This window comes from Podarcis melisellensis, assembly GCF_964234715.1.
Source record: "Podarcis melisellensis genome assembly, chromosome: 5".
NCBI classification, from domain to species: Eukaryota; Metazoa; Chordata; class Lepidosauria; order Squamata; family Lacertidae; genus Podarcis; species Podarcis melisellensis.
In genome coordinates, this window is record NC_138537.1 from 66,091,238 (window position 1) to 66,111,413 (window position 20,176).

Below are 20,176 nucleotides of genomic sequence, written 5' to 3' on the forward strand. Positions count from 1 at the left end.
CTTCTTTGGTGAATTAAGAAAAAAATTAATACTGTCAGTTCAGCATAGCCACCTGCTTAGCACAGATTGTGTACAGCAGAAAACTATAGCTTGACTGTATTAATCAGGGGTTCATTTGAAAAGCTACACTTAGCAGGGTTTCAGTGGCAATTAATAAAAAATATTTAGGAAACATGGCATATGGTGCCATAAATTATATACTCAAGCATAATGAATATTAAATCCATTTCCTTCACAACTTCTCTTCCATTTGATACTGAGCAATGAGATCCTCAGCTTTTGCAGTTTGCAGCCACTGCAGACAACTGTCTTTTATTATAATGGCCAGTTCTTGGAATGCTTTCATAGCAGATTGGCTAAAAGAGGTTTAACAGGTTCTGGTTTCCCTGTCAAAATCCTGCATTTATAGAGATTATGCCAATAAATAAATGCTTTCATTCTTCTTTGCCCTTCAGTTTACAGTGGCATGAGATACTCTGTCAAATGTGCAACCTCAACCAGGAACCTCTTGTCTCCTTTTTTGAAATGGCATGCACTTGGAACCACAGGGATTTGTTTCAATGGGTTTTGGTGGGAGACATGTATTTCTCATTCATATTTGCCTGGAGGCAGTGTGGTGAAGTGGATAGCACTATCTGGGCAGCCAGGAACAAGTCATTATCACTCATCCTACCTCAAAGGGAAGATAGATAAGAATTGTAAAACACTTTGGCCACAATCCAACACAGGATTAAACCCATTTAACTGTACATGAAATTGTAGGCAGGATTTCCATACTGAAATCAGATGTAATAGTACTTTGTGAAGATCCCAGTAAAACATGACACCTGTGTCTGACATTTATTTTTAAAAACATATATTGTGTATTTCTCATTTGAAGTACAATCAAATGACCAATAATTTAAACCTCAATTTTTCAAATAATAGTTGTTATCCTTCATTTTTCATATATCAGGTGGTTTTCACAATCAGATGTTAATGAATACAACAGCAGAAAGTTTGCATTTCCCTGCAACCTACAAATAACACTTAACACATGCATTGATATAACTAGAAAGAGATAAATATATCTGAATTATATTTATGGACTATTATTTTTATTATTACTATTAGCATGAATATTCATGAAAATTTATTCTTCTCCAGAATAACACATGGTGTATTTCAATTAATAGTCATATTGCTCTAGTGGCCTGTTTGGGGCTGCAATCTTATTCATACTTGGGTTCCACTGCAATCAATGGGTTTTACTTATGAGTAGCACTGTCATAAAACTATTATGCATCTTGAACCAATTCTAGGAATCATTAACCAAATAAAGCTCCTCCCCACCCACCTTTAAGGGTTTTCTTTTTATTTTAGCAAGCAGCTTCATTTTTATACTGAAGAACAGAATGTGTTCTTCACAAGGAACTGTAGGAAACTGCTGAGCTAGACAAGAAAATAAGAATAAAAAAAAGTTTTGGCATGCAGATTAGCTCGATCTCTTGTGGGGTTAACAGGTGTCATGTTTAAGTGTGTGCTAGTATAAAGCATTTGCCACTACATCTGTTGGCGGCAGAAGGTCTCAGTGCAGCAGAGCTGTTAAGAGAGTGCGGATGATGAGAGGAGGTGCCTTCAAGTAGATGAACTTTGTGCTGCTTTGTGGCTCAGCAATATGCTCTGCTTATATTTTGCATCCTGCTTGCAGGAGATACTTCCCAGAGCAGCTGTGACCTTTTCCAAGCCTAAAAGGTTTTAAGCTGGAAGGTCTGTAAAATTCCTGAGCTGTGCCAGAGCCCAAGGTAGGGTCGTTGGATAGAAGGGAACAGTAGTTTTCCCAAGGATGAAAATGGTAACCGCAAGCTCTTAACTATGGGCTACTCTGACAGTGAAAGTGACTCTGAGAATGAGGGTTATCTCTCTGGAAGTAGTGATGAAGAATACAGCCTAGAAGTTGAACAAACCTGCGAGTCAGTGCTCACCAGATTGTATTTTCATAATGATTTTATGCTGGTGGGTTGGGGGGGGGGAGCGGGGTTGGCACTGTGATTGTCTACTGTGTACTGCATTATAATGAACATTTGGATTAGACTAATAGAAAGGAGTATTAATAACTTGCTGCATGTTTGGAATTGGAATCATTTCTCACATCTTAATCTACTGACGTAAACAAACTGTTATTAACTTAGAGGTATATTAAGCACCATAGCCAGACAGATATGTAACTTAATGTAATTGGGTTAGTATTCCTAAATTGTAATTAAACTTGGCTCTTTTTTGCTAGTTTTCTAAAAGTTTGAGCTCAGTTTCTAAAATAAACTGTAGTAAGCTCTGTTACGTTACTGTTTTCATTGTGTGTTACTCTTTACATTAAAGAAAACATTAAGTAACATTTGTTTCTTCCTGATCTACCCCTGCCTTCACAGCCAGTACTGAAATGCACTTTAAAAAAAGGAAAAGAAGGCATGTGTAAATTCTGTGTTTTACACATTGTGCTTCGGCACTAAAAATCAATTTTCACTAGGCAATACATATAGTGTCATCAATGACGGTAACCAAAAGGCAGCATTAAAGATGCATACACAATGCAATGAAGAAATGGAGTATTCTGCAATTAGCTAAAACTTTGAAAGCAGTGGATCAGGATTGATGTGTTACTGCAGGTTTGCTGATACCATAATTTTATTAAATACATACCTTTTTAAAAAGCCATATTACACTGCCAACTTCATATCAGATTTTGATTTATAAAGTTGAGAGTCAATTTGTATACTTGTATATCATATAAAAGTATCATTTTTATCAGTAAGAGAACAGAGTTCTTTTGTACTAAAACCCCTTTTGATTGAGCAGTACTTCTACGGAAAGTGTTGATAAGCTATCAGTGCAATATTGCAAATGGCCTTCAAACAGCATTACAGAGATGGTGTTGCAGGTACAATATAAAATCCAAATGTGAGGATAACAAGTGGCAGCTACAGTGAAATGTTGTAGTGTGACATTTTCTTTTCCAGAAGACTGTTCCACTCAGTTCCCCCGCCTCCTTTAATAGTCACTGTATATTCTATTGCCACTGATCATGCTCAATCTTCATTGGGCCATTGTGACTCCCACCCTCAGAGGCCCTGCTGAAGTTTTAGCACCTTATGTATTGCCTCCTGAGTTTGCAATATGTATATATTGAGGGGTGAGGGACCTATGACTCTTCAGATTTCACTGGATTAAAACTCCCATTATCCCTGGCTGTGGGCTATATGGTAAATACCGGTACTGGCTCAAAATAATGATGGTATAAAGGCCCAAAACTACATGACTGTGGCAGACTGGAGGTCTGTAAATGGGCCCCTGCCAACTGCTTTTGTCCCTGCAACCCATCTCTCCCTCCCTCCCTCCCTCCCTCCCTCTATCTCTCTCTCTCTCTCTCTCTCTCTCTCACACACACACACACACACTGGCAGTCCAGTACCAGAATTGGTCTACTAAAAGCTGTAGGGGGGAACCCAAGCAGAAGGGGAGGCTTAGTACATTTGACTATTTAAATTGCAACTCAGCTGCCTGTTGTCAGGTACAAAGGTGAGGGCTTTCTCTGTGGTGGCCCCATGACTTTGAAGTTCACTACCAGCAAAGCTGCTGCATTTCGGTTCCTCTGAAAAGTCTTGAAGACCCAATTAATTATTTTCACTGGCATGTGTAGGTGTGATTCTCTGTGATGCTGCATTTTAGTTCTTTAGTGGTCTTTAAAAAATGCTGCGTTTTGCCTTAGGGCTGAATGTGTATTTGTTATCACTGGTTTTAGTAATTGGGTTTATGGGAAGTTTTGTAATGTATTATATTTTATTATCATAAGAATTGTATTTTACCTGCTATTTTGCATGTGGTATTGAGTGATTTCAACTTGTAAAAGTGGCCTTTAAATAGTCTAAATAAATAAATAAATAAAATAGATTTTAATCCTGAACAGGCCTGCTTTTAAAGCCGCAGTTCTGCAGCAATCTCATCTAGTTTGGGATGTGATCTTCTGAATAACTTTTTTGGCATCTTTAAAAATGACATGCAGATAATGATAATAACACTCAGTTAAATATTCATGCTTCTTACGTGGCCCTTGGTGCTGAATTAGTTGCTCATTTCTCTCATACTGAACCGCAAAGTCAGAGAGACCCATAATCAAGATAAATGAATTTGTAAAAAGGCATAGAAATGACTGAGTAACCTATCTGCTGAGAAAATGACTTCTTATGATAATGTTGTTTTGGAAACATTTCTAAAGAGCCGCAAGATTTAAAACAAAACAAGACATTATAGTGTAATGGTTTAAAATATAATAAATCACTAAAACATAATTCTCATTTGTTTACTTTACTGTAGAGACTGTTGGCAAATTGTGTAAAATGCATATTATTGTCCTTTCAGGGAAGATGTTCGGACAGCCAATGTTATCGCTGCTGAAGCCGTAACATGTCTTGTCATCGACAGAGAGTAAGTGTGCCATTTTTTACCCTATGATACCAATTATCTCAAACTGATCCTTATTGAAGTTGTGTGTATTGCCCTTCATCATACAAGTGACCACAGGATGACTTTTAAGACAATACTGTATACAGTTAGGTCCCGCTAGCCAAATGCTCTTTATATGAAAAATTCACTTATCCAAACATGAGGAATTGGTACCCAAACCTCACTGTACACATTGTAGATTCAGATACTCAAACAGCCACACCTTCACATAGTACGGCAAAGAAACAAGCAGCCTTAAACAAGTCTTACTTTTTGTGCTTTACTGGTCCATGGCAGCGGTTTTGCCAAAGATATGGTGCAGTTTCTGGACCATCCTCAAGGGAAGCATCGTGCAGTGTGTGTTGTTAAAATTTGTTTACTACCCTTAATCCAAAGGTCCCAGGGCAGTTCACAACAGAAAAATTCAGCAGTTCCAAACTTCCTGGGGATGTGATTTTTTTAAAAAAAAAAAACACCACAGAATAATTAGCATTTCTTTATCTTAATTCCTACATCAATATAAAGCAATTATTGGGTTGCTAAATGAGAGTTTTCATTTAAATTACAATATGTTGGATGCACTCTTATTTCACTTTAATCAGTCTATAAATGATCCCCATACCCTTTTAATGAAATCCTCAAATTGAAATACACTCAAAGGGATGGAGGGTAAAAAATTAGATAGTAATGTTGAGAGAATACATGGAGTATGGCAAAAAAGTTCTAGATTATTTTGTTACTTTTGAGCTCTATTGTGACCATAAATGTGTAAGGGGGGGTTAAATACATACATACATGCATGCATACATACATAGTAGCTGCAAGAAGTTAATTTCACAATGTATTCTATTTATTGAAGTGTAAGAAAACACTCCTTCAAAGGAAATACATTGTTAATTTAACTTACGACCCACCGGAATTTCACAGGGGCTGTATCTGATATAAACAGATGGGGGCTGTTAGGAATTTGAACTAAATAGCTTCTGTGACACATTTACAAGAAAGGTTCCATGCTACATAAACCAGCCATTATGCTGCATAAATCCATAGGGAAAGATGGAAATTAATGAACCCAATTAGACACATTCGACAGATATTCATTGAGGAAAGCCGCTAAATAATTACTCACATTTTATTTGAACTATTCAGTACAAACATTTTGCAATTGGAACTTAATCATAATCAAAATAAATAGGTAGAATTAATCCAAAATTAGTCTTTAATCATTTGGTAATTATTTTTGATTCTTATGACAGTAGCTTAATATGCTTTTCTTTTACTCCTGACAATGTCCTTGAAGTAGCAGGAGAGTGCATATATAACTCTAAACTTCTGGGACTCAAAGTTAATCCACTGCGTACCAGAGATTTCAACAATGTCGTGCAGCTGAGTGTGACTGCATTCATGCTATTTATAGTGGAATATGTACTTAGTTGTATTGTGACCCTGGAGAATCTGATTTTGCAGTCAGCGTATCCATTTCCAACACTCAATTAATTATATACATGAAGCTAAGTGGAGAAACTCGTTGTAGATTATGGAAAACCTATTAGGCTTTGTAAAAAATAAATAAATAAAGTACATGCTTGAAGTCTCCTTTAATAGCTTACGTCAATGCTTTCCCCCCTCACACATTATTCAAGTTGCCTATAGAGTATGTAGTCCTGAAACCATTAATCATCATCATCATCTTGCTTATGTCCCTTAAAATCAATGATGTCAAACTTACATATTTTATTGTGGGTGTCAGAGCTCCCTTGATGTAAATGAATATTCTCTGATTAGTGTATGAAGGTCACTGCCACAAGAATATGACAAAGTTAGATGGCTTTAAAAGGAGGATTCAACAAATACATGTTTAGGTCCATCAATGGCCACAAGTCATAGTGGCTATATGTTATCACCATGCTCAAAGGTATTATGCCACTGAATGTCATTCATACGTAGGATGCTGCCTTACACTGAGTCATCCCATTGGTCTATCTGGCTCAGTATTGTCTACATGTACTGGCAGTAGCTCACCAGAATTTGGGAATATCTTGGATTTTCTGCATGTAAAGCAGATGCTTTATTAAGCCACAACTCTTCCCCCAAATTGCTGGGCTACAACAACAGCAGAGGGTTATTTTCTTTAAGAATTGTCTCTGGGTTTCTCAGAGGAAACTTGTTGTCCACCACCACAAGAAAGGGGTTGCTGGATTTAATAGGCTTTCGATCTAATCCAGAGGAGCTGCTCTTGTATTTTTAAATTCTATTCAATTCCGTGAAGGTGGCGGCTCATTAGGAACAAAGGGAGTGGCCCCACAGAACTATCCCTAGCTTTGTAGTGAATGAAATCTGCTCTCACAAGACCACTGAATTTGAAAACTTGAGTGCAACCCCAGAGAGAGTTAATCACAGGTAACAGAGAATCTAAATCCCTTGGATTCCAATTTAACCAGGCTTGCAAAATTTTCACACTTGAGTATTTAATCACATTTGAGCCTCTCCTGTATAATCCCATGAAATGGTTAAATCTGAACAGAAAGCATAAAGAAGGTTTTTGTTATGAGAATTACCATTTACCCATACCTGCAATGAAAGGTCAGCAGATTGGGTCTTGGCTCTGCCCGTAGCTCAAAGGTAGCTAGGAGCATTTGGGGATGCAGGGCTCCCAGAATTCAGTTTGCTTATGCCTTTGTTGAGTGTACCCAAATCTCCATTTGTCCCATTCTTTGCTCTCTCCTTGGGTGTTTTTAATATACACACCTTGTCTTGCCCCTTCTTACATTGCTGTTTTTAATTCATTAGCTTGTTCTTGTTCTTGCTCTGTTCTGCTGGTCCACAAGCTCCTTCTCTGGTGTTTTCTCCTCGGTTCTTTCTCTCTTTGTCTTTTCCTGTCAAAATTAAAAAAGGGAGTTAGATTAGCTTGCCAGAAGCATTTACAATTTCTGCCTTCACTAGGCAAGAATGTTGTTACCTCATACCACACAGATAAACGGGTAACCAGAAAAGACTTGGTGGCAAGCATTCGCTGGGGTGGGAAATCGCAGGGAGACCCCTTTCTTTATTGCTAAGGCACCTGTTGCCTCAGATCACTTTTGATTTTTCTCCTCCACCTTTTTCAGTCAATAGAAGCCATGCTTAGGGGGGCCACTAGGTGGCGCATCGGAAGATGGCTGACAATAACATCTCTCCGACCCACACAAGGTAATTTGGAGGCTATGACGGGGGTAATTAGCCTCCTTAACCCCCCCAGGATTGTGGGGGGGGGGGCGGCCCTTGCCTGCTGTGCCCTATACCACCCCTGAATTTGTGGGGGTGGGGGCACTAGGCACAAAGCCCTCCTATGGGATTCCGGCACTCCTTGATGCCGTCCCTGATTTGCGCCGCTAGTTGCAACGATCTTTAAAAGAAACAATTTGGACGGGATTAATTGCACATGCTTCAAGGAAAAAGGGGAGTAAAGACTGCTGACAGAAGAGATCTCTGATAACAAGACAAGAATAAAATATGAGAAGATACGTCAGGATACGGTACGACAAATGACTGAGGGGGGAGGGAGAAAAAAAACCTGCCTTCCCTTTTTTCTATGTGATTTAACAAGAATCCCCTCCCCTAATGAGTCAGAAATTAAGCTGTGGATTTAAGGCTGTGTGGAGATAAACCTTCGATCAAAAGCAATGTTTCAAGATGAAGCTGGAAAGCTAAGAGTTTTGGAATGATGCAGTTAAAAATGCCGTCGCCATTTTGGGAGGCATTGTTGGAGCTCTTGGGTCTGGGAGGAGAAAGAGAGAAATAGAGTTGTTTACATATCGTGGATCAACTCCTTGGTGGGACTTAAGAGCGACAAATTCCAAAATTTACGATGGAAAGAGTGATGTTATCTATGAAGGAGATATATGGAAACCATCTGGACGTAGTGGAGGAACGGGAACTCCACACAGGATTATTATACTTGCTATCGGCTTAAGGAGACTAACAGAAGAGATTGTAAAGGAAAAAGAGAAATAATATGAACAAGATATGATGTGGAAACACCAAGATAAGACTGGATAGAATTATGAACTTTGTTTGGACTGATTGGGACTGATTTGGACATTAACGCAGTAATAAGAAGATGATCTGAATCCCCCTTTGGATCTTGAAGTATGGGTTCCCCCAACAAAATTTAGAAATTTGGCTTTGTAATTTGGAATTTATGCGATGTGATTTAATTTGGAATTTATGCGATGTGATTGGCCAGTTAATAAAAATTATTTGTTAAAAAAATAGAAGCCATGCTTATACAGATTAAGCAGGCTGTTTGTGGACATCTTCCTTCAGGAACCCTGCTCCTGGCCAGTGGCACAGCATGGGTTGCCATCACCTGGGACAAAGAAAATTTCCACTCTCAACACCCTCCAGACTTATAGGTTCCTGGTAAACTTCAAGAAGAGCCAATCCAAACAATCAGCTAGTCTACCTGAAAACCCTGCTGGGCACCTCCAGAGGCCCAACTTCTCTTCCTCCAGAACAAGTAGAAAAGATCAGCTCAGAGGTTTGGATCTTTATCAAATCCAAGAAAGAGGATCTCATGTCTATTGCATGGGTTCTATTTCTGTGCATCTCAGTGACACACATCACTGTGGGCAAAGCACCACACCTGTCCTCTCCATTGGGCTCTACTGCCCTACCAGTAGACATCACATCAAGCAGACACCTGCATGTCAAACTCTCCAAACACCTCTGCCGAGCCTCGTGATCCAACCAGCAGATGGGTTCTCCTTTTCACAATCGTGACTTTTGAGGCAAATAAGTGCCTGTTCTGAAGTACAGCCCCATGTTTAAACATTAGGAAATTGAAGGATAAAAATATTGTGGCACCAAAAAAGAAAAAGAAAAAGAAAAGGTTATCTGAAACCAACCCTATGTTAACAACAGATGTATGAGCAGACAGGTTAGGACTTAAAATAGCTTGGTCTAGGGCAGCTGGTATAATATAACACTAATGGATTTACCGAGTATTCCCAACATCAATTCTCTGAATTTGTTGTTCTGGTTCTTTTTTATGTTTTTTTAAAGAGAGCCTCATTAGTGCTGACAGAATACTGGTGATATGAAGTGAAATACCATGCTGAGAATAGCTTACAGGATTAAAGGAAATATGCCAGTAAAGTATTTGCAGCAATTTCCCATTTTATCCACTAGCCAAATGAGTATATGTGTTGAAGTCCAAAGTAACAACAAAATAGACAATTGAAAAGTAAATAAATAAATAAATAAATAAAAGTAAATAAAAACACAAGAAGAGCCTTGCTAGATCAGATGAAACATCCATCTTCACCCTAGGACTGTGCTGAACATTCTTTTGAGAATACTTTTGGCACATTCGTGAGGGTGTGGGCAGGGCAAGAAAAAACAATGTCATGAAAACATTATCAAGATGCCTGGAACACTTTTTTGAGCAGTGACTTATTGTTATAAGTAATTCAGTGTTTCTCAAACTTGGGTCCCCAGCTGCTGTTGGACTACAACTCCCATCATCCCTAGCTAGCAGAGCCAATGGCCAGGGATGATGGGAGGTTGTGGTCCAACGGAAGCTGGAAACCCAAATTTAAGAAACACTGTAATCTATGAGTCACCAGCAGGGGCTTCTCTCCCCGCCCCTTCACTTTTTATAGATTTTTATAGATTTTATCAGCATAGGCAAGTGGTGGCAATGATCACCCCCATTTCCAGGGCATTGTCACCACAGCGCATCTGAGGAAGAAATTCATAGTTTCATTTACAGATAGAGGAAAACACGATTGTCTCCTGTTCCATACTACAGTAGTAGTAGTAGTAGTAGTAGTAGTAGTAGTAGGATGGTGGGCTTGGCGATGCCTCCTCCCGCCATGCACTCTGAAGGATACCACAATGTGATGTAGATTTCTTCCTCAGATGCTTTGCAGGCAAAAATGGACCCAGATGGGGCAGATCACTGCCACCACTTTCCCACAAAGGCAAACCAATTTTAATAAATAAATAAGCATGTAAACGACAAATAGAAACATCTCCAGTCTCCCAGAATTCTATAACGGTAAGTTCATCACTCATCTCCCACTCCTGAAAATCACAGCAATTACTTTAGTGCCTTCACAAATGTGCAGAAACTGAGTTACCATCTCTACAGCCTGAGAACAAGGCTTCAGAGATGGTGAGCCACTTTCAGGCCAGTCCTACCTTCCCCAGCAGATAATTGCTGGAAGCCAATAAGCAGGACATGAAGGTGACAGCCTGCTTGCATTGTTTTTTCTCCAGCAACGGGTGTTCAGAGATGCACCCCCTCTAAACACAGAAACAGTGTTCTTCTGAATATGAATGATCTTCTTTTTCCACAGACAAACATAGCAATCCCAACTCCCCACTGCCACCACTGGGGCTCTGGAGAGCAGCAGAACAACCACCGTACAGTATCTGCATCATGGTGTCAGAGGTTGAGAGTGAGGTGAGGCGGGCAGATTGGGCCTGACCCTGCACCAGCTCCAGGCTGAGGATGTTGTTTCCAAAGCCACAATCAAATTCATAGCAAAACCGTTTGGAGTAGATGTTACAACTTTTGATGTCCTTTCAAATTAAAAGGAGCATCTACCATTATCTAGCTTTACATCACTTTACCAAACGATCTGACTAATTTTATAGAAACCTACTTGCTGCATCTACTTTCAATACCATTTATTCCTGTCAGTTTTATACTCTCTTGGTCACGGAGCACTTACATCTGGTGATTGTTATAATACCAAACACATTTTATTTATGCAGTATAGGTTTCAGACATGGTTTAGATTTCAAATACTTCTTTATTTTTATGGACTGACTGTGGCTCAGTTCAATCTCTTTGGATAAATTATTTTTTCCTCAGGCTTTTTGAAGAGCGTATGTAAAAAAGGAGTGACTATAGAATCTAGTTTATCTGTATTTCAGGTCAGTCACCCCAAGCAGATTTTTATTTTTATTTTCTACTTCAGCCCATAGCTGTTTCCTAAAGGCTCTTTCAAAAATCCTAACCCCAGCAGTCAGTGCATTGTCACATCACAAAATGCCTGTTGATCAGGGATGGCCAAATTCTGTAATCTTGTGGGCCATGCTACTCTCCAGACAGTGGTCTCAAGAGCAGCCAGCTCCATAATAAAGTTGGCACTATTTAGCAGTAAATATTCAACAGTTGCTGGAATGAGTTTGTGGCCCGAAACAGCTAAAGTTGTTCTGTGGGTATTCACAGCTAAATCCTTATGAAAAGATTCAAAAACCTGCATATAATAAATATAAAAGCAGAAGAGAATTAAATGTTGAGCCAAGTATACATGCTTGGGGCAGCATGAGGGAAACAAATATTGATTTGCCCAAACCCATGCAGTTAAGACTTGTTTTGTTGTTTTCCTGTGTCTCAAATAGGAAACTTCTATGGTTGCCTGCTCAGACTACGCAGTTCCCACCCCCAGCCCCCACCTCTCCAGTTGTACAGTAAATAAAGGACACAACAGCTTGAATGGGCTCAGATCAGGTCACAACTTTATTAACAACATATGAAAGAGGTGTGGCATAGGCTTTGGATAACCATTTACATCCAGTCCACCTGCCGGAAGTGATGTCAAGGGTTAGTCTGGCAATGGGAGTTCCTGTGACTTCCATCAAATGGGGGGACCCCCATGGGGGTTTCTGCCTTGAGGAGTGCTGAGGTCCAAGCCCCGCCTGGGCATACAGACAGAAGCACCTCCTCCCAGACCCCTTTAACTGGATACCCTAGATTTTGGGAAGGGCAGGCAGAAACTACAACCTCCCCCAACCAAGACAAATGTTTGCCCAATGCCTAAACTTCCAAAGTTGTGATGATTGGTATGAGGTGGGCAAAAACACCAGGCTGGAGCCAATTTGCCTAGTAGACAAATTTCTGCTCAGGCCTGAACATGGCGACCACCAATACCATAGCAAGGTCTGAGACAGCATGAAAGGAGGCCGCCTTAAATCTCCTGGGAGTGGACCTGAAGGGAGCCTACCTGCTCCATCAGGCCCTCCCCCTGGGACAGCTCTGCCTCCAAGCGTGCCAGTCATTGGCCAATTTGCAGGCAGGCTTGGATCCAAGACACCAGCCAGCAAGGTGAGCTCTAAGCTGTCCCATGCCAGCAGGGCAATCTTCAGATGCCAAAGTCCTCATCAGGTCTCCATGCCAGGAGGCACTGCCAGCCTGCAATGCGGCTGCACCCAAGGTGGGTAAGCAGACTGGTCTAAATTAATATGTATACACAATGTTAAGAGCAAAAGCTGTTGAGCTGCATTTCATTTTTTGCACATGAGAAGGAGGTTTCACCTTCACCACGTCTATAACCGTGTTTCATTTTGCTGTGAACTGAATTATGGTATCACAGTCTTCCCCAAGTAACTTATTGTTTCTTCGTTTAGGATATTTAGTTGAACTCTGCAGGATGGTATATTAAAATAATAGAATTCTTCAGCTTTTATTACCCCAGGAAGTAGGAAGTTCGAGCAACATTTGCCAGGGCATTGTCCTTTGGAGAAAAGATCGTTGGAGTTGTTTGGTGAATTTGTGAAAATATATTTGTTGTTAGAAGTCTAAAGCTGAGAAGGAATGGTAGAGAAGGAACAGCCAGCTTAGACTGATGGATTCCCAAGACAGAATCCAAGCCCAGCAAACTCAGAAAACTCCTGACTGTTTCTGCCCAAAGCCCCAAACATCTGAAAAACCCAGTTCAAAACTACTTACAGTTCCCTTAGACTCACATTTGAAGTCTCTGACTGTAATCAGGTTTATCTGCTTTCCCTACCGCAGTTTGCATCACTGAAGGTTGCCAAGCTCTTGAAATCAGCGGTTTTGGTACCAGCAGTTTTTAGGAGGTCTGGAGCCACAGCTCAGCACAACCATTGTTGAATCAAATTAGGCACATAGCAAGAAAAATAGGAAGGAATGAGAGTGGCTGGGGAAACCCAGCCAGATGGGCGGGGTATAAATAATAAAAATTATCATCATCATCATCATCATCTTGCATATCTGGCAACTAGCCAAAGAGCAAATAAAAATAAAAGTGGACATGCCATATTTCCCCACACCCCTATTTATTGACAATTGTGCACTCCGAAATGCAGATTGTTTTTTTTGAGTGCTTAGGGGATATCTATAAGCAGTTTAAATTTCAGCACACCATTTTGGCATAGTGTGTATGCTATTGTTGCTTCTTAATTGTGCCCCCTTTTGACTGGTTTCTATATTTGAATGATGGGACCTTCAACTGAATACTGCAGTATGTTTCCTGCTAGAAGGAGTATTCATATTTAGGATTCCTCTGCCGCCGCCTCCTCCTTGACAAAGTAATAATAATAAATAAATAAGGATAAGAATGTGCACCCCACCTCTGATACCATTCCAGTGAGACTATCCAACCTCCCAAACACCTCTTGCGATCATTTGTACAAATTCTACAAAAACTTTCCATATCTCCTCAAAATCATTTTCCTGCATATTTAGCCATGTCTTTCTCCAGGATATTTAAGGGGATAAAGCAGGGCATTCCATCCTTGACCCCAGTTTTTCATTTTCATTTTCCAAATGGAAAAGGAATGTTGATACTCCCCCCTTTTTCCAGCCTTATTTAATGCCTGTGTTTGCTATTAGAGGGAGTGATTAAAGAATGAGGAAAAAGTGGAGCAGTTAATAGCAGAAAAATATGTTGTCCCTATGTTGGGAACGCACATGTCATACCTTATCATGAAATCAAACTGGAATGTTTGTCCTCTTGTTCAACGCATCATCTGCATAATTGCTTGACTAGGTTTCTTTCTTTTATTACCGCCTCTGAGTAACAGGAACGAGTAAAAATGTGCTGATTGCTGCATTACATGTTCTCAGGCTTTTCAGAGTTACAAATTCGCCATTTGCTCAAAGTACCTTTCTAAATTTTTAATGTGATTGCTGTACCATCTCTATAAATCCAGTTAAGTAACTACATCTTCTGCTATCAGATAAAACAGGAATAGTGGCTTCACACTGGGTGAAGAAAAAATGAATTTTGGTAGATTTGGTTTCCTGTGTGCACACCATGCATTTAAAGCACATTTAAAGCATGTAGACTTCCACCAAAGAATGCTGGTAACTGTAGTTCACACGACACACCTACACACTGCAGCTGACACACTAACATGTCATGACACATAGTTTGGAAAGCTCTGCTATTGATATTGTAATTTTGAGGATTGTTCCTCCAGCAGCTCCCAGCCATTTGTCAGACCCATATCTTTCAATCAGGCTGTTGGAATCGATGGCATTTAGACATAGCATTGTACTGAACTGTCCCAGAATGTTACTACAGCTGGCCAACCTATGAATGCTACTCTATTCACATGACTGGTGTCATGTCAGAGGAAGAGACTCGCAGATGATCTACTTCCATGATTTTTTAAAAAGTGCAGTTTTTCTACTCTCGGGTAGAATTTGGGAGCTCCCAACTCTAGTCCCTGCTGCCTCTAATTAATGGGTTTCAGCTACAAACTTTGGAACTTTGCAGAGTTTCTGCCAGATGGACTGTACAGTACTTAGCTAGATGAACCAAGAGCCTGAGTAAAAGGAAGCTCCATAATATAACCTGAATCATTCCCTCAACTTTGCATTACTCATGCACCATTAATTCTACAAGAAAACTGGATGCAGTACGGTCTCCACCAGCTTATTGTTGCATCCCATAAAATATCTATCTAGCTATGGAGTTTCTGAAATAAGTGTGCTGCAAGATTTAACTGGTGCCTGGACTGAGAATGGAGATCTGAAATCAAAGCCAGAGCTTGACGCAAAGATGTTCCAAGCTGCAGTTCTGATAGCTCACCAGATGGAGCAGCCACTCACAGGTTCTATGCATGCCCCCTTCTGAAATTAGGGTCATCATAGCTTTTAAATCAGGCATAGGCAAACTCGGCCCTCCAGATGTTTTGGGACTACAACTCCCATCATCCCTGACCACTGGTCCCGTTAGCTAGGGATCATGGGAGTTGTAGTCCCAAAACGTCTGGAGGGTCGAGTTTGCCTATGCCTGTTTTAAATATTTAACAAGAGTATTTTATTGCAGTACACTAGTGTATTCCAGCAGACAGTATGGAAAGCACTAATCCAAGGCAACATTGCCCTGGATAGACCATTCCTTCATTTTCCTTCCCCCGTTCAGGTATTATGCCACCTTTTTTTCTCAGCTGATTAGCAAGGCAACATGTCTTTCCAGTTGGCATGGAGGAACCTTAGCCCTGGAAAACACCTCCTAACAACAAAGGGAAACGGTAAAGGGACGGTATCCGCAATATACAAAATACTACTCCAAAATCCCGCAAATCCCCTAGACGCAATCAAAAAACAATGGGAGAATGACATAGGCTATGAGATTAACCCCACTCAATGGACCAGAATGTGGTCTAAACCCCCCTTTAAATCCATATCAACGAAAAGAAAAGAACTCACACTGAAACTCACCTACAGGTGGTACCTAACACCAAGGAAACTAGCGCTAATACACCCAGGAACCTCACCAAAATGCTGGAGAGGGTCACCTCCACAGGCACATACCTCCACATGTGGTGGGAGTGTCCCAAAATTCAACTATTCTGGACAACAGCCATACAAGAAATATGTAAAATAACTAAGCAAGTAGTAGACATCACCCCAGAATTGGCCCTACTAAACATCTTCCAAGACAACAATGCCCATTTACACCACAAAGAACTCATAACCCACCTGCTCTCAGCAGCCAGAAACATCATAACCAGACACTGGAAAGACCTGTCAGGAGTAAGCATGGACCAATGGTTCCAAATAGTATGGGAAACAGCCCTACTAGAAAAATTAACTAATAAACTGAAACTGACACGGGGACAAACAGAAGAAGACGCCTTCACCCCGGTATGGCTCCCCTTTATCACATACACAGCCCAACAGGACAATGACAATAATCCACCAACAGCATACAAATCAATATGGCTAACCTGATCCAAAACACCCACCCACCTCACTCACACATGAAAACAAAGATCACCACAGCCAATCACAAGCAAACAATCACACCCTAGGCCAAACCCAACCTCTCTCACCACCAAAGGAACACAAGTGAACAACACAGGCAACGCTGACACCAAACTCTACATACATTAAACATAATAGAAACACCGCCACCCGACCCCACCCCCATCCATCTTCCCTCTCTCCACCCCCTTTCCTTTTTCTTTCTTTTTTCTTCTCCCCCTAATGCCTCAACAAATGAAACAGATTTGTAAAAACGCTACGTGGAAGAAGAAGAAAAAAAAATACGAGGCACTACACTTCTGTAAAACAAGAAAATCCTTAATAAAAAATTTTTTTAAAAAAAATGTTACAATTTATTTCTGTAAGTGCAAAAACAAGTAGGTGCAGCTGAGTATGTGCAAAATGTTTCTCTCTTCAAAATATTGTTGGTTTATGATGCCTAAGAGATGAATCCCATCATATTTTAAATGTTAAATTATTGCAAATAAAATTAAAATTTGTGCTTATCTCAACCATATATTTTAACTAATCACATATGCCATAGTCTCCATTATTCTGGAAATGTTATTTGATGCATGACTTAAAAGTGCCAAAAGATACATGTTGTTAATTAGTCAAGGATGTTGATGTGCTGTGATTTAGGGGGAGCTCCACCCCCTTCAGTGTGAGAGAAGGATTAATATTTACCTTTGAGAGAGGTCTCTGTGTTTTCTTTGCTCTTCCTCTCTTTATTTTTTGATGTTATTTTGTTTTGTTTTTATTTTTTTTTAGATTAGATTTTTTTTTTAGTCTATTTTACGATGAAAAGTTTCAATACAATTTATGGGGTGGGGGAAAACCTCCCATGTTTGTGTGTGTAGATACCTTTTTTAAAAAAAGAAGAATGACAGGTAAAGTAGAAAGCACAAATGAGTGGCTGGAGGGGATTATGAGGAATCATATAATTCTGCATGTGAAAAACTGTGAAATCCTTTTCCTATGGTTTTGTTATGTTTAATAGTATGTTTATCTCGTATTTTACAGCTGAATAAAAAACAGAGCCAAAGCAGCAACCTTTTTAATTATTAGTTCAGAGAGTTATTAATTTAGAAAGTTGCTGAAGTTTAATTTAGTTTCTTACATTTGCTTTGGGCAATTACCACTAGCAAATAATTAATTAATGGTTTGTATTTGTTGTTGCTATGATCAGCTTAATGCTCCTTATCTCATTTCGCAAGGTGATACTTTAAGAATTGACTTTACTGGCCCATGTCCTTAATATTTCTGCATTCCTGTTGAAGTTCAAAAATTGTGAAAGTTAAATACATATTAATGTTCACTCTGCCAAGAATTGATTTCCCCAATATTCTTTACTTTTAAAATACCATTTTAGTTGGTTATAACACATGAACCCTCCTATAACCTTCCATTTCAAAGGAGAATTGAACTCTGGCCATGTTGCTACTGTATTAGCAGGCAGCTTGTTCTTCTTTCATTGATATACTAATGTGAGAACATAAGAAGATCAGGCTAATGGCCCATGTAGTCCAGCATCCTGTTTTCACAGTGGCCAACCAAATGCCTGGGGAAAACCCACAAGAAGAGCACTGTCCCCTCCTGTGATTTCCAGCAACTGGTATTCTGAAGCATTGCTGCCTCCAACTGTGGAGGCAGTGCACAGACATCATGGCTAATAACCACGGAAAGCCGTCCTCCATGATTTTTTTCTAAACCATTCTTTAAAGCCATCTGGATTGGTGCCCCTCACTGCCTCTGCAGGGAGTGCTCTCCAACACTAGGAGAAAGGTCTCCGTAGTATCAGATAAATAGTGCTGATTTTGTCAAAAACATATCCATTCTTTGCTTTGATGAGCAGGTATTCTGGCGGTTAAAAGCTGTCCCCCCCCCAAAAAAAAATCTCAAATAAGTAATCACTAAGATCCACCCCATATTGAGCATCCCATTATTATCCACTTAATTGTTGTTGCTGCTCATTAAAGGCAGATAATTCTTCTGTTGCATGTTACCACAAAGGCAAATTTGGTTCTTCTTTGTACTTCATCTTTCAGTCCTTCTTAACAATAAGTTGAAGCCTCTGGCAGGCCCACAAAGGCTTTTAAGAAAGCAAGGCAACTAGGCTTGATTACTGGCAACAAACAGGACCAGTATAGAATTGCAACCTCTATTATATTCCATTCCCCCTCTCCCACCATGATGTTTTAGAAGTTTCTTGAAAGGAAGATGTAATTAATGAGTGATTTTTTTAAAACGGTGTTTTTATTATACTCGAATATTTTTTTTAAATATGTGCCTTTTACTTTACAGCTCTTTCAAACATCTGATTGGAGGCCTGGATGATGTTTCCAATAAAGCATATGAGGATGCCGAAGCAAAAGCAAAGTAAGTGTCAGTCAATGGTTCTTTTATATACTTTCTTTCAATATACTTGCCTTTGTGCTTCTTTATTTAAAAGAAAGGGGAGGGGGAACCAAATTAAAATATTTCTGAAAACAGTCCTTTAGTGTTGTAAAAGAAAACTCCTAAAAATATAGAATTAAAGAAATGGGATCAGTACCAATGTATATACAGTGGTACCTCGGGTTAAGAACTTAATTTGTTCTGGAGGTCCGTTCTTAACCTGAAACTGTTCTTAACCTGAGATACCACTTTAGCTAATGGGGCCTCCCGCTACTGCCGTACCACTGGAATGTGATTTCTGTTCACATCCTGAGGTAAAGTTCTTAACCCGAGGTATTATTTCTGGGTAAGCAGAGTCTGTAACCTGAAGCATCTGTAACCTAAGGTCCCACTGTATATTTTTTTACCATATTCCAAAAGTACAACTATGTTGTACAGTATTTCTTTGAGGCAATAAATAAAAGATCAACAAGTCAAAAAAATGTGTGGCTCTCAAGTAGTGCAGACCTGGGCTGGCTCCTATAGCAGCAATTATTCCCATTGCTTGTCCTGCCAAAGAGGAGTGGTGACACAAGGAGATATGGGCCTGGGATGGGCTGGAAGGAGGAAGGCAGTTGTCCTTCTGGCCTAAGACATGGAGAAGATGAGCTGGTAGATTCACTCTTAACACCAAAGCAAGGCAGCTACATCCCAGGATCGGCTGAGTGACCACATTGCAGCAGCAATTGCAACCTCTGGATTGCTTGGTCCTGCACATAGAAAGGAGAGGACAATGGACAGGAGGACAGCCTGATTTCTCCCTTTACACCATCCTTTTCACCCCTAGTTGATAAACCCAACTCCCCCCCCCAATCAGGAATTATTACACAAACTGCAGCTAAAAATAACTAGCAGGTTAGAAAGGTTGGTTTGACAGACTAACTAGTGCTTCAGTCAACATTCATATTAAGAAAGGAATAATATTCCCACCAGCAGACTAGCTGGAATCACGGCACCGACAACTTGGGAATATGTTCTCAACTCCTCAGAAATCTGTATATAATAGTACACATTCCAACAAATTGATGATAAGGGCTGCTATAATTGCGACTTAGACATTCTCCTGCCTGAACGATCTTAATAGAAAGTCTTACAAGTGTGCATTATAGTTTAATCTTCTCTGTGAAACCAGAAATGACTTCTATTATTATTATTTTTTTGCAATAAAACGAGCAGAATTCAAGGTTCTTGAGAGGCACAAATTGAAAGGTGCCTAAACAGTATAAAGTTTAAATGGTAACTTGTTAT

At 39.8% G+C, this 20,176-nt stretch overlaps 1 protein-coding gene across 9 annotated transcripts in view; it reads left to right on the plus strand.

The window, feature by feature from the left end:
- PRKG1 (protein kinase cGMP-dependent 1) overlaps positions 1-20,176 on the plus strand; it is a gene marked incomplete at its 3' end in the record, with an annotated part of 657,581 nt that overhangs the window by 567,089 nt on the left and 70,316 nt on the right. For all 9 annotated transcript variants that reach the window (XM_081912963.1, XM_081912964.1, XM_081912961.1 and 6 more), the window contains 2 exons: positions 4,396-4,461; positions 18,797-18,871. In XM_081912963.1, coding sequence (XP_081769089.1) covers positions 4,396-4,461; positions 18,797-18,871 — 141 coding nt within the window. The remainder of the gene's footprint in view (positions 1-4,395; positions 4,462-18,796; positions 18,872-20,176) is intronic.